This window comes from Panthera uncia, chromosome D4 (genome assembly GCF_023721935.1).
Source record: "Panthera uncia isolate 11264 chromosome D4, Puncia_PCG_1.0, whole genome shotgun sequence".
Lineage (NCBI taxonomy): Eukaryota > Metazoa > Chordata > Mammalia > Carnivora > Felidae > Panthera > Panthera uncia.
In genome coordinates, this window is record NC_064807.1 from 86,990,490 (window position 1) to 87,003,015 (window position 12,526).

The 12,526-nt window shown below is 52.4% G+C and overlaps 1 protein-coding gene across 7 annotated transcripts in view; it reads right to left on the reverse strand.

Moving 5' to 3' along the window:
- RAPGEF1 (Rap guanine nucleotide exchange factor 1) overlaps window positions 1-12,526 on the reverse strand; it is a 120,915-nt gene that overhangs the window by 44,493 nt on the left and 63,896 nt on the right. For all 7 annotated transcript variants that reach the window (XM_049638201.1, XM_049638198.1, XM_049638200.1 and 4 more), the window contains one exon: window positions 10,221-10,377. In XM_049638201.1, the coding sequence (XP_049494158.1) occupies window positions 10,221-10,377 (157 nt within the window). The remainder of the gene's footprint in view (window positions 1-10,220; window positions 10,378-12,526) is intronic.

Below are 12,526 nucleotides of genomic sequence, written 5' to 3' on the forward strand. Positions count from 1 at the left end.
TCTCTCTGTCTCTCTCTCTCAAAAATAAATAAACATTAAAACAAATTAAAAAAAAAAGAATTTAGCCCAAGGAAAACGTCATGGATGTATGCAAAAAATAAGCTGCAAAGGATGGTCATCACAGCATTATATGTAATAGATAAAATTAGACTCAATGCTCTGTAATTAAATAGTTAATATTAGATACAGATCGTGTCCATTATGACAGAACCAAGCAACAGACCATTACGTTGCCAATACAAATCAAACTCGTGAGAATATATGATATCACGGAAAGAAAATGTAATACAACGTTTGGTGGCAAATAGCTCCAGGTGGTCCCATGGCAGACATACAGTATGTTTTGGAAATAAATCGTAAACAAGAAGGGGCCCCCAGGTGGCTCAGTCGGTTAAGTGTCCGACTTCGGCTCAGGTCATGATCTCACGGTCTGTGAGTTCGAGCCCCTCATTGGGCTCTGTGCTGACGGCTCAGAGCCTGGAACCTGCCTTGGATTCTGCGTCTCCCTCTCTCTCTGCCTCTCCCCAACTCATGCGCTCTCTTTCAAAAATAAACAAACACTGAAAAAAAAATTTTTAATGGGAACAATACACATCTAGAAAGTATGGCTATGAAACACCCCTAATTTTCTTGCTTTCGTTTCTTTGCCTTTTTGTAAATTTTCTATAATGAACACGTGTTACTTCTGAAATACTAATTAAAACGAGAAAATACAACCAAAGGCATGCTCAGTGCAGCTGGAATCAGCATCACCCCACTCTAGGACAGGACAGCGGCTGCCAATTCTTGGAGACACAGAAGTCAGATCTCTGAGTCAAGTACTAGACAGAGAAAGGAGAATGTTCCTATGTTCCTGTTCTGACAATTTACAAGTTAAATAAAATCTCATGGGCACTTGGACACTAGTTACCTAGCTGGTGATTACGGCCAGGACGCGACTGAAAGTAAGGAGACAGATGACTGGTTGAGGAGAGAAAGCAGGGAGTGGGAGGGGGAGCAAGTCACCGGGCCGCACAGAAGAGCATCGCTGTGTCGGAGGGGGCCAGAGGGCCAGACCAAAGCATCCTGGAAGACCCATGTTCACATTACTCTTTTCCACAAGCAGGGCGAAGAACAGAGAGAAGTATGTGTACTCGCATCGGCTGACGTAGGAGAAAGTTCCACTAACTCTTCACTGATTCACGAGCAATTATGATTACCATGCCATCTTTCTGGAGGGGCAGCTGAGCAACGGTGCAGGAGTCACGGAACGATGGGCACATCGGCACAAGCGCACACCCGGACTCCCACACGGCGACGTGGTGGCGGAAAGTCTCCCTTCCGCCGGTCTGCCAGCCTTGGCTCACGGAGGGTGCAAAAGGGGCAGGCAGCTTTTCCACCCCTACCACCCTTCCGGCCCCAGAAGGAGACAGAAGGGAACCTCCAGAAGGTGCGCGTATCTGGCTACTGCACCAAAAACCTAATCTCGTTCAAAGCTGGCCATTGGCAGTGCGGCAAGAGCCTGACTCCTACTAAAGGCAGAATTTCCGAGAGGGACGTCAGACTTTTCAGCCCTCTTGAGGCACAGGTGTGAAAAGACCAGACTGTGCGCACAGCCGGCGACCGTGAAGCAGACAACGACCGATCCGCTGAAAAGCAGTCTTCAAAAGCCAAAGGGTATTGGGAAAAGTATCTTTCTAAGTGCATGACACTTTATTTCTGTGCTCATTTTAGTCGTACTGAAAATGGTCACAGTGATGTTCCCGTCTTGAGGGACCTTCAACAAGTCAAAGTATGGGCTGCGGTCCTCCCATCTCCTCCTTGGCACTAAGACAAAGCCCCCGTCCGGCAGAGAGCACACGGGCCGCACAAGGGCCCCTACGAGGCGCGGCCATGGGCAACACTCCTAAGAGCGGCCGCCATACTGCCCCTACCAGTGGGCACCACACCGTGGCCAACCCTCCCGCTCACACGCCATGCCTGAGAAGCACACCAGTCTACGGGCAGTGGCCACCAATCCTGCTCCCCGCCTCACCCCGGCCGTCGCTGTCCATCCTCGGTCACCTTCTGGCCCTGTGAGTCTTCTGGGTTCAGGCCATGACAGGGCCCCTCTGCTGCTCAGCGGTCCTAAGACAAGTCCTTCGCCAAGGACACCACATGGAGGCCACCAGTTGGGAGTTTCCTGGACCGAAGCAGCAGAATGAAATCACAGGGGTGTCTAGCCTTTTCATGGTGAAGAGAAGGGACCTTCCCAACTGAAGTCTGAGGGGTGAGGCAGCCACAGAGCAGAGGAAGCGGCCTCCTTCTCCTGTGCAGCAAGCACTGGGGAACAAGTGGGCTGGGCAGTGAGGGACTCCCGGAGTCGGCTCTCCGAGGGCCACTCCAGCCGCAAGACACTGGCTGTCATTCCTCAAACGGACTAAAGACAAGGCAGCCAGAGGAGACCTCAGACGCAGCGTGGGAGGAAAACAATTAAGACACGCGTTTGATGAGGTGAAGTGAAAACCCCGGTGGCGCTGAATGCGAATTGGAAGTACCAGCGGAAACTCCGGATGTGCTTTGTCTTCCAGAAACTAACCGCGCGAGCCACCAGCAGCGATGAGAACATCAGCCCTCAGTGTGGTCTCTAAATGGGACTTCCCAGCAAAGGGAAGCAGGGCTCCCTAAAGGAACGGCTGATTCCAGTTCTGTGCTAAGCAATGTACAAGGTACCTTATAACTCAATAGTAAAACGAAAGCCCAATTTAAAAATGGGCAAAGCGGGCGCCTGGGTGGCTCAGTCGGTTAAGCATCTGACTTTGGCTCAGGTCATGAACTTGCTCTTGTGAGTTCGAGCCGCGCGTCGGGCTCTGTGCTGATGTCTCAGAGCCTGGAGCCTGCTTCGGAGTCTGTGTCTCCCTCTCTCTCTCTGTCCCTCCCCCACTCATGCGCTCGCTCGCGCGCTCTCTCTCTCTCTCTCTCTCTCTCTCTCTCAAAAATAAAGATTAAAGACTTTTTTTAAACGGGCAAAGGACCTGAACAGACATTTCTCCAAAGAGATACACAGACGGCCAATAAGCACACGAAAAGGGACTCCATATCATTAGCCCTCAGGGAAATGAACATCTGCCAAAAAGCACAGGTGGGAACGGAGGCCGTGGAGAAGCCGGAGAGGCTGAGGCCCGCATCCACCGCAGATGGGGTGGAAAATGGCGCAGCCGCTTCCAGCCCGGAGTTACCGCGTGGCCCAGCCGCTGTGCTCCTGGGTGTACCACCAAGAGAAATGAAAATACACACCCGCGTAACAACGTGTACAGGAGTGTTCACGGCAGCCTCACTCAGGGGTGCCGAAAGGTGGAAACTCAGACGTCCGGATGGCCACGAGAAAACAATGCAACGCGGTGCACCCACAGAGTGGAATATCATCTGGCAAGAAAAAGAAAGGAGGTACCGATACATGCTGTGGCATGCGTGAGCTCTGAAACCATTGTACTAAGTGACGGGAGCTGGTCTCAAGGGGCCACAGAGTATACGATTCCTTGCATACGAGATGTCTAGAATGGGCAAATCTATAGAGGTCAGGCTGCCTAAGGCTGGGCGGTGGGGGATGGCGAGAAATGAGGGGGGAGGGGAGAGCATAAAGGGTAGGCAGTTACTTTCTGAAGGTGACAAAATGTCCTAAAACGGATCGTGGTGATGGCTGTACAAGCGTGTGACTATAGTAAAAAGAAAAATCACCATGTATATTTTAAGTGGGTGAATTATATGGTGTGGGAATTACAGCCCGATGAAGCTGTGTATCACCACCCCCAAACAAAACAACTACCAGATGATAAGAGCCTGGAACAGATTTTCATACCAAGACAACTACGAAGAAAACTATCAAAGACTTCTAGGGTCATATCACAGGGAACTCAGGAAACAGCCTAAAAAAGTTTTCAGTGGCCAAAGATGGGGCCTGGGGACCAGGAAGAGGGACAAGCAAAGTGGGTGGGAGCACGGCCAGCACGTGTAAATTCATGAGTTCAAAATGAGATTTTAAACAGCTCAACTCACCGGTCGTGTTAAAGGGTGCTAGGAGACAGGTACTGTTTTGAAAACTGGTAAAGAAAGGAAGGAATTAAGCATGGATCCTGCCTCTTCTCTGAGAATGATCACTCAGGAAAACTGTAAGTTTACAAGGGAGGTCTGTGATTTAAGTGTTTCCCAGCAAATGAGAGAACGGCACGAAGAATTAGAAACTCATCATTCTGCAACTCTAAATCAGCGAACAGATCTAGGCAAAAATCATGGATGGCTACTAACATCAGAAAGGGAGGGGCGCCTGGGTGGCTCAGGAGGTTAAGCGTGTAACTTCGGCTCAGGTCACGATCTCACGGTTCGTGAGTTCGAGCCCTGCATCGGGCTCTCTGCTGGGCCTGCTTCAGATCATCTCTCTCCTCTCTCTCTGCTCCTCCCCTGCTCACGCTCATTCTCTCTCTCATAAGTAAATAAATAAAACAGTTTTGTTTGTTTGTTTGTTTGTTTAAAGAAAAGGAAACGTGCCTCTTGATGGAGGTGAGGGCAGCACTGAGGGAGCATTCGAGATACAAAAACCTGAAACTGATTCAGCCTCTAGTTTCACAGGGAATTCAGGGGAGAGAGGAACATGCCAGACAACACTGTTTGGATGTCATCAGCACAAAATCCAGAACGTGGGAGACCTGGAACAGCAGTAACCCTTCCTAACAACACAAGTAAGCTGCAAGGACAAACAGAGAAAAGCGATCTTTAGACGCATGTTAATGCACTAAGAAGCATACGGGCTTTATCTGGACCCTGAACTGAAAAGCAAACTGTTTAAAACCAGAAAACTACGCCCTGCATACGGGTGGGGTCCAGCCCAGGGCTTGCTTTCTGTAAGGCCCTCAAGGTGAGAATTCTTTAAAAAGAAAAAAAAAAAAAATTACATAAACCAATGACAAAGAACACGCAACAGAGACCCACAGGCAGCAGAGAAGGTATGTAGCCTGAGAGGCTTCGAGTATTTATTCCCTGGCCCTTTGCAGAAAAAGCTTGCCGTGGCCTCAAGCTCTGCACGGGCATTTCCAGGAGGAAGGACGGGATCTGCGATTTGCTTCCAGCGATCCCGGGGAGCAGGCAGAGGAACAAGACTGGCCAGGAGCGAACAACTGCGGAGCTACGTAAGGGGGCTTCATTACCCCGTTTTTTTCTTGGCAAATGTTTGAACGTTTTCATCAAAAAATTAAAAAATAGGCTGAACGAGGAATAAAAGAGATGGCTTGAGATGTCAGTGTGGCAGGGACAGCAAGTTGCCCCACGACTTGTTCTTCCTCTTTAGCAGAATGTCAGCTGGGCATGTGACCAAGCTGTGATCAATGAAGTGTGAGTGAGTTCTGTGAGGCCTTTGAGGAAGCATCCTCAAACGGAGAGGGCGCACCTTCCTACTCTCTCTTCCTCCTTGCTGGCTGGAATGCAGTCACGATGGATGGAGCAGGAGCACTCGTTCGGGACCGTGAGGTGGAATCTATGTGCTAACTAAGGATGGCAGGAAAGCAAGATGGGAGACGACCACATGCCTGGCCATTTTGTGAAAGTGTCATTAGCCTCAGACTGCCCGTCTGTGGGCTTCTTGGCCATGAAGGAGAGATAAGTTTAAAAGCCAGTATTATTGTGGATTTTCTTGCAGTCGAACATAATCCTGACTGATGTAGTCAGAAAAACACTTCCTACAAAATATTCCCGTTGTAAGTGAAAACTGATACAGGCAAAGCTCACTAAAAGTGGACCTGGGAGGTTACGAAGGGAGCCACACCAATGACATCAGTTACAGGAGGAATCGTCGCTTACAGAGCCCAGCAGAGGCACCCTCACCAGGAGAGCATGGTGATCGCCGGCCCAGCGGGAAGGGCGGGCCCGGCGTCTCCGACGAGAGACCCTCCACCCCAGCGACTCGGCCAGTGAGAAACCGCCCTCACCCTGAACTCCTTCCTGCCCATCTCCGGGTCAGGACAGCCCCTCCCAGCGTCCTCCTCCTAAAATAATCCTCTCTCTTTGTTGGACTTGCCCGTGGTTTTGCCCCGGCTCGCAGGTCCCGCATTGCAATTGTCTGCTATTCCCGAATAAACCCATTTTGCTGGTAGAGTAATGGGCTGTTCTATTCTGTCGGTTAAGGGGAAGAAGGGGGTCCGGGACAGCACACGAGCGCAAGTGCGGGTGGTGACAGAACTGCAGGTGCTCTCCTCCAAGGCTGTCGGCGTAAGGTTGAAAAACAGAAGTGTGTGTGTGAAGGGCCGGGGGGGGGGGGCTGGAGGCCAGGGAAAGAGGCTCTGGGTCTGAGAACTGACATCCGGGAGGGCGAGCCAAGAGGGCAAGCGGAGCCCAGGGAGCTGGGTAAGAGACGGTGCACCTGAGACAAGAAGAAAGGCTGATGTTTAGACGGAAGGGCACGAAGAGCTGGCACACTGGCTTCCGAAGGACAAGCCGGGTCACCTGCTGGAGCCAGAGAGGCTGGGCCGCAGAGAGCCGGGTGCTAGGGAAAGCGAGGGCCTTTCGATTCCTTCCTCAGACGGTCACCATCCTCTCTGGGCCTCAGGCCCCACCAGCAGAGCACCTGCCCGGGGCCAGATCAGGTGATAGCGACAGGTCTGTCTTTCGACCGGAGATGCACGGAAGCGAACCGCAAGCACCGTCAAAGACGGGCGCGCGCAAGCCATCCCGGACGCTAACATTTCCATGGTGATTGGTGCCTACCCGCCATTTACTGGGCACCTAGCACTTACTGGCCAGGTACTTCATATACGTTCTCTTTCTTGACCTTTCTCCAGTTCTTCAGGGTAAACATTCAAAAATCTACTCGAAACTCACACAAGTCACTTGCCCAAGGTTACAGAGCTAGCAAGTGACATTTACTCAGGGCTTTAAATAATAAAAGGTGCTACCCCCATTCAGGGACAGAAGCACAGCAACCCTGTTTGAAAATACCTCTTCGACCGTTCAAAAAAAGAATTCCAGTTAACAACTGAATGAGTTACTTGGAAGACGGTGAGTCACTTTAAAGGCACGCGCCAACCTCTCTCCTACGAGCGGGATGACGACATCCTCACATCTCTGCGCGGCCCCGTCCCTGCCGGCGAACTGACGCTCACTCACCCCACCACGACCCAGGCTTATACGGTGTCTTCAGCCCGATGGGGACAGGAGAGGGGCTGGAGGCCAGCTGGCGGCGAGGGGGGACGCACAGGCAGTCCCTGGGCTAAGCTGGGTCTCCCTCACGTGGGGGGAGGCCGAGGGTGACGGGGGGCGCGCGGGGTCTGGGGTCCGGCAGCCCCGGGTGGGAGTCACGACCTCACCGCTGACCACTGGGCTGCCTCGGCCTGTTCCCACACCTGCGAAGGGGCAATCACACCCACGGCAAGAGTCGTTATGAGCATCGGGAGGGACTAAACGTCAGCTGTTGCTACTATGACATCTCAACAACAAACGCCAACAGCACAGTGTTCGGACCGTCCCTGCTCCCTCGACCGATTCCAGCTGCAACACACTTCCAGAGGCAGGCCGACTCCTGCACACCCCTTTCTGCCTTTGGCCCGTCTCGTCCTCAGGGCAGAGTCTCTGACCACCCTGAAAAGGGAAGGTGAGCCAAACACCCGACCAAGTGAGGCCACGTGCCACTTTCTCTTATAACACTAGACCTCGTCATGATTACGGCATGACAAGCTCCGCTGTCCTTCTCCCTCCGCAGATCCTCAGCTAATGGTCAGGGACTGTGGCAGGGGTATCACTACATTCCCAATCGTATGGCACCGGCTGGCACTCGAGGAGGCTCTTGAGAAGGGAATCCTGAATAAATGAAACAAAACTGGACCCAGAGAGGTCATCCCCTAGAGTCTTCGCTCTGGGTCAAGTATTTTTTATTTTTCTTATTTTGGGAGGGGGAGGGAGGGGGAAAATATGGGAGGGGGAGGTGAAGGGGGAGGGGGAGGAGAGAAAGAAAGAGAGAGCGAGGGACAGAGGGAGGGAATCTCAAGCAGGCACCATGCTCACTGCAGAGCTCGATCCCACAGCTCTTGGATCATAACCCGAGTCAAAATCAAGAGCTGGAAGTTCTAACGACTGAGCCACCCAGGCGCCCCTGGGTCAAGTATTTTAAAAACAATTGTGGAAGGGCACCTGAGTGGCTCAGTCGGTTGAGCATCTGACTCTCGGTTTCGGCTCAGGTCACGATCTCGCGGCTCATGAGTTCGAGCCCCACATGGGGCTCTGCGCTGACAGTGCAGGGCCTGCTTCGGATTCTCAGTCTCCCTCTCTCTCTGCTTCTCCCCCACTTGCACTCTCTCTCTCGAAATAAACAACTTGAAAAAAATCGTGGAAATGTTCTTTGTGTCCAGACACTGACAGGTTCATAATCTGGAGGTTCCTCTCTCCCTCTCTCATTGGTCAGTTTGAAAAATCAGAGAAATTTGTCTTTTCGACATGCCTTTCAGTGGATACTGGGGTGCTTTAACGATCCCATAAACGAGAAGTTACTTGGGAACGTGACAGAGCTTCACACACAGAAACTCCATCTCGTCTATTTTGGGCACTCTAACTTGTTTCACACATCTCGTTATAATTCAGTAGAAGGAAACCTGAACAATGTCACCTGCAAAACAACAGCATTTCCGGAAGCCTGGGCAGGAAGAGCGAGGGGTGCGTGAGCCAGAATTCCACGCGCTCTGCTGGTGACGTGCGACCCAGGTCACGTCTCATTCTGCACTGCCGACCTCCAAGAGCTCCAGGGGAAAGCGACGGGGAAAATGCGTATGGCTACACTCCAGAATCTGGAAAGTGACACCAGGCCTTACAGGACGGGCCACTCTGGGCCTTTACCCTTAAGTCTCCCTGGCCCACACAGACATGGCAGGACCTAATATGCTCTGGGGAATGCGCAGAGCCTGGGCCGGCGGCGGAGACGTGGTGGCATCCAGCCGAGCCTCTCTCTACATGAGCTTCCTGACGTCCCACCGACACAGCGGCCCTACTTGTGTGGCCCCAGTCGACACGATTCGTTCTAGGGCAAGTCGTGATGCTAAGCTAGGCTTTCTTGGCCTTCCCTCTGCGACTTTTACCATCTGGGCATCCTTACTCGACTCTCCGGAACTTCCGCGGGACGTCAATCCAGGGAGACAGCTTTTAGGGATCTGCTAGGACGGCTGAGTGGTGAAGGAGGTTTTCTTGGACCTAGGTTAAGCACCTCAGCTACGACTTTGAACTGAAGGGCGTGGAAAGGAGGAGGACACGGCTGGTTTTTCCTTCCCCCAGGCCAAGAGACTGGCCTCCAAAGCACACACCTAGCCCCACAAAATTAATAAGGAATAGCAGCTAAAGTCTGAGTGCTTAGCGTGTACTAGGTGTTGTTCTAAGAGCTGTCCACGTATTAATCTGATACTTCCCACAACCCTAGGGTATGTGGCACTATCATCATACCCAATTCACAGATGAGCTAACTGAGGACCGAACAGGTTGCTCAAGCTCACAGACTGGTAAGCGGTGAGCGTGGGTTCAACCCTAGCCGGGCAGGCCCCAGGCTAGCCCTCTTTCCGCCGCTAACATGGCCTCGCGGACCTGCAGGTCTCCACTTTCCCACTGCCCACGGCACGAACCCCGACCCGAAGGCCCTCAGCCGCCTCGTACTTACATCCGGTCTTGCTCCTCACCCACAGGACCTACTGTGTCAGCTAGAGTTTATCCCGGACCCTCCGCGGCCTCTGCTTCCCACCACAACCAGGCTTCGTAATTTCCCATCACGCTGTTCCCGACCTCTCTGGCCGGTAAATTCCAGAACGCCAGACCCGGTTTCACTCCTTACTCATCTCAATCCGACTTTTCTACCAAGAATCACAGAAGTTCCCAGAATGCGAAACGGTGGCGGTCGACCTGCTGAGAGCTTTGCGACCAGCCAGTGCAGAGACAACTTCCTCTGCGTTCTGTCTAGCAGGCAGGCACACACAGTCAGAGCTGTGCCACAGAGCCTCACTGAGGGCTGACTACGTGCTCGAGCAAGGCTGACCGCTTCTGGCCGCTTTTCCAGCATCGAGACCATCAGGCCAAAGGCTTTAGTGCTCTGAGAGCCATGCGTCCCGGAGAGAATTAAACGGCCGTCGGACCGAGCAGCAACACCAGAGACGCCCGGAGACGTTCGTCCCAACGCGTGAAGCTTGGGAACAAGTTGTTGTGTGACAGACGCCCAGCGGGGAGGCCGCTGGCAGCCCGTGTCCTACCTTCACTCCGTCCAGCACGGCCTTGATGACCCCTTTCACCGTCGTGACCACCTCTTTATCTTCTGAGTTCACCCCTTCCAGCATCACTTGGTCAGACCAGCGGATGAGGTTGGCGAGACTTTGGTACACCCGGCTGTAGCAGGAGGAGAGGGCTGAGCTGGGGGCAAGAGAAGAGTTTCTTAAAGAAGGTGAACCCTCCGAAGCACGGCCGTCACTTGAAGCTACTGTTTGATACAGAACCGGTTTCCCGGAGACAAGGGCTCGCTTCTAACCCTTTCTCTCCGGAAGACCCACACCTCCTTTTCGTGACAAACGCTCCCCTGAATCTGTGCCCTTATAAATCCAACATACACCGTACGCAGCTTTATATTCTAGTCCGTTATAAGACCGTTTCCATTTTCCAAACATGACAGATAAAAATCCCGCCACAGTTTATGTGCTTATTTCCACAGCTGACATGCTTCTTCAAACTTCCCCCCCCCCCCCCCCCCCACCCCCCTCCGCAGGACCCTGACCTCTCCCTCCCCTCCCCTCCCTCCCCTCCTCCTAGCTGCTAATCATGGGTCAAAAGCACTACACGCTTCTCGTTCTCAGACTAACACTCATGTTAGATGGGCCACAAGGAGCCAGCGGGTGCGTGGCATTTCAGCAGGCAGGATCCTCTACCGAAACAGCCTCTAAACGTGAGCTCGAATGGTCTGTAGCTCACCAGAATTCCTTCCAACGTGGGCTGAGCTCCACCCTCTGCACCATAACCATGGCAGGCCTGCCAGAGCCCCGCACTCATGAAGAGCATTTCCAGAAGGACAACGGATGAGGGGCGAGGAGGCCTCTGCTGGCGGAGGCGTCGACCGCTCACCTCGAACGGAAGGCCCGGCTACTTGCGGATGCCTCGCTGAGTGGGGAGGGGGAGGCCCAGATGTCCACTCTATATATGTTCCACACATTTTTAAGTAACCGGAGGTACTTTTCTCTAGGAATTATGGAAAGGATTATCTTTCCATTTTAAATATTATGTACCATAAGAGAGGAAGGGCAAAAATATGGAAAATTTGTGGAATGCCCCTTCTTCCCCTCAAAAAAAAAAAAAAAAAAAAAAAAAAAAAAAAAAAAAAAAGGTTGGGGGAGAAAAAGAATGAAGGAGATATTGAGCAGCCCAAGATAGAATTTGAAGGAAAAGATACAATACTGTAAGACATGATTAAGACAGCTTCTGAAAACAAAGCTGCTTATAACAAAACCCTGAAACAAACAAAGCTCTAGCAAGAAGCTCTTCAGAATCAGGTGACGGGCAAACACTTTCCAGGAGATCTACAATTTCCATTTAGCCACTCATTCCGCTCTGTGCGTGTTCCAGCAGGAGAAGAGAGCAGTCAGAAGCAATGAAAGCAAACTCCAGTCCCCTTAGAAACCAGAACAATTTACCAAAGGGGCCCCGGGAGAGCCACGGTTGGGCTGCCTCAGAGAAGAGTATGAGTGAAAGTGCCGGGTGCTGGAAAGAGGGCTGCTGAAGGGGACAAGGACTGGTCTCCCCTAGGGGCTGGGCCATCGGTGGTGCCATCCTGCAGGAGGTGGGGGGATGGCCCTTCTAGCAACTCCAAGCCTCCTCCGCCTCCTCCCGGCAGGGCCAGGTGGGGCCTCTCTCAACCAAGACGGCCACCTTCTGCCAAAGTGCCCGTGGGGGATTCTGCCAAAGCGTCAATCACACTGTTAAACTACTGGCCAGAACTAGATGAAAAGGAGGCAGGCAGACACGTTTACATAATGCTTGATTTCTACCTGCATTGAATGGTAACATCCTGAAAGCACCTGAAGAATTCGGCAGTCGTGGCCACGCTTCACAGCCTTAGCGTGGAATACTCCTCTGTGTCAGGGGCTGAGACGTTAAGAAAGGAAGGAGGGTCCCGTAACGAGGAGAATGTCCAGCGGCCACACGTCTCCGTGCACCACAGATGCCCCAGCGCGGGAGAAGGTTCCTCCACTCACTGTTCACGTTGAACAGCCCGCTGCTTGTTCAAAGACCGCTCCGCCACTGTCCCAGCACCCTAGGGGACGGAGACGAAGGGCCCACCAGCTGGGACCCAACCCACAGAGATGCTCTGAGCAGAAGGCGGGAAACACCTTCGTAGCTCACAAACTGCACCGGGAGGAATGATGACGGAAGGAACCTAAGAGAAACCTTTGAAGAGGAGATATCAGGGTGGTCGAGAAAAAGATCATCCGTTGGCTTTGCGAGAATCTCAGGAAGAAACATCCCTTAAGTGGCATCAGCCAAAGGACTGCCAGAGAAAAGAAAATCATCGTTC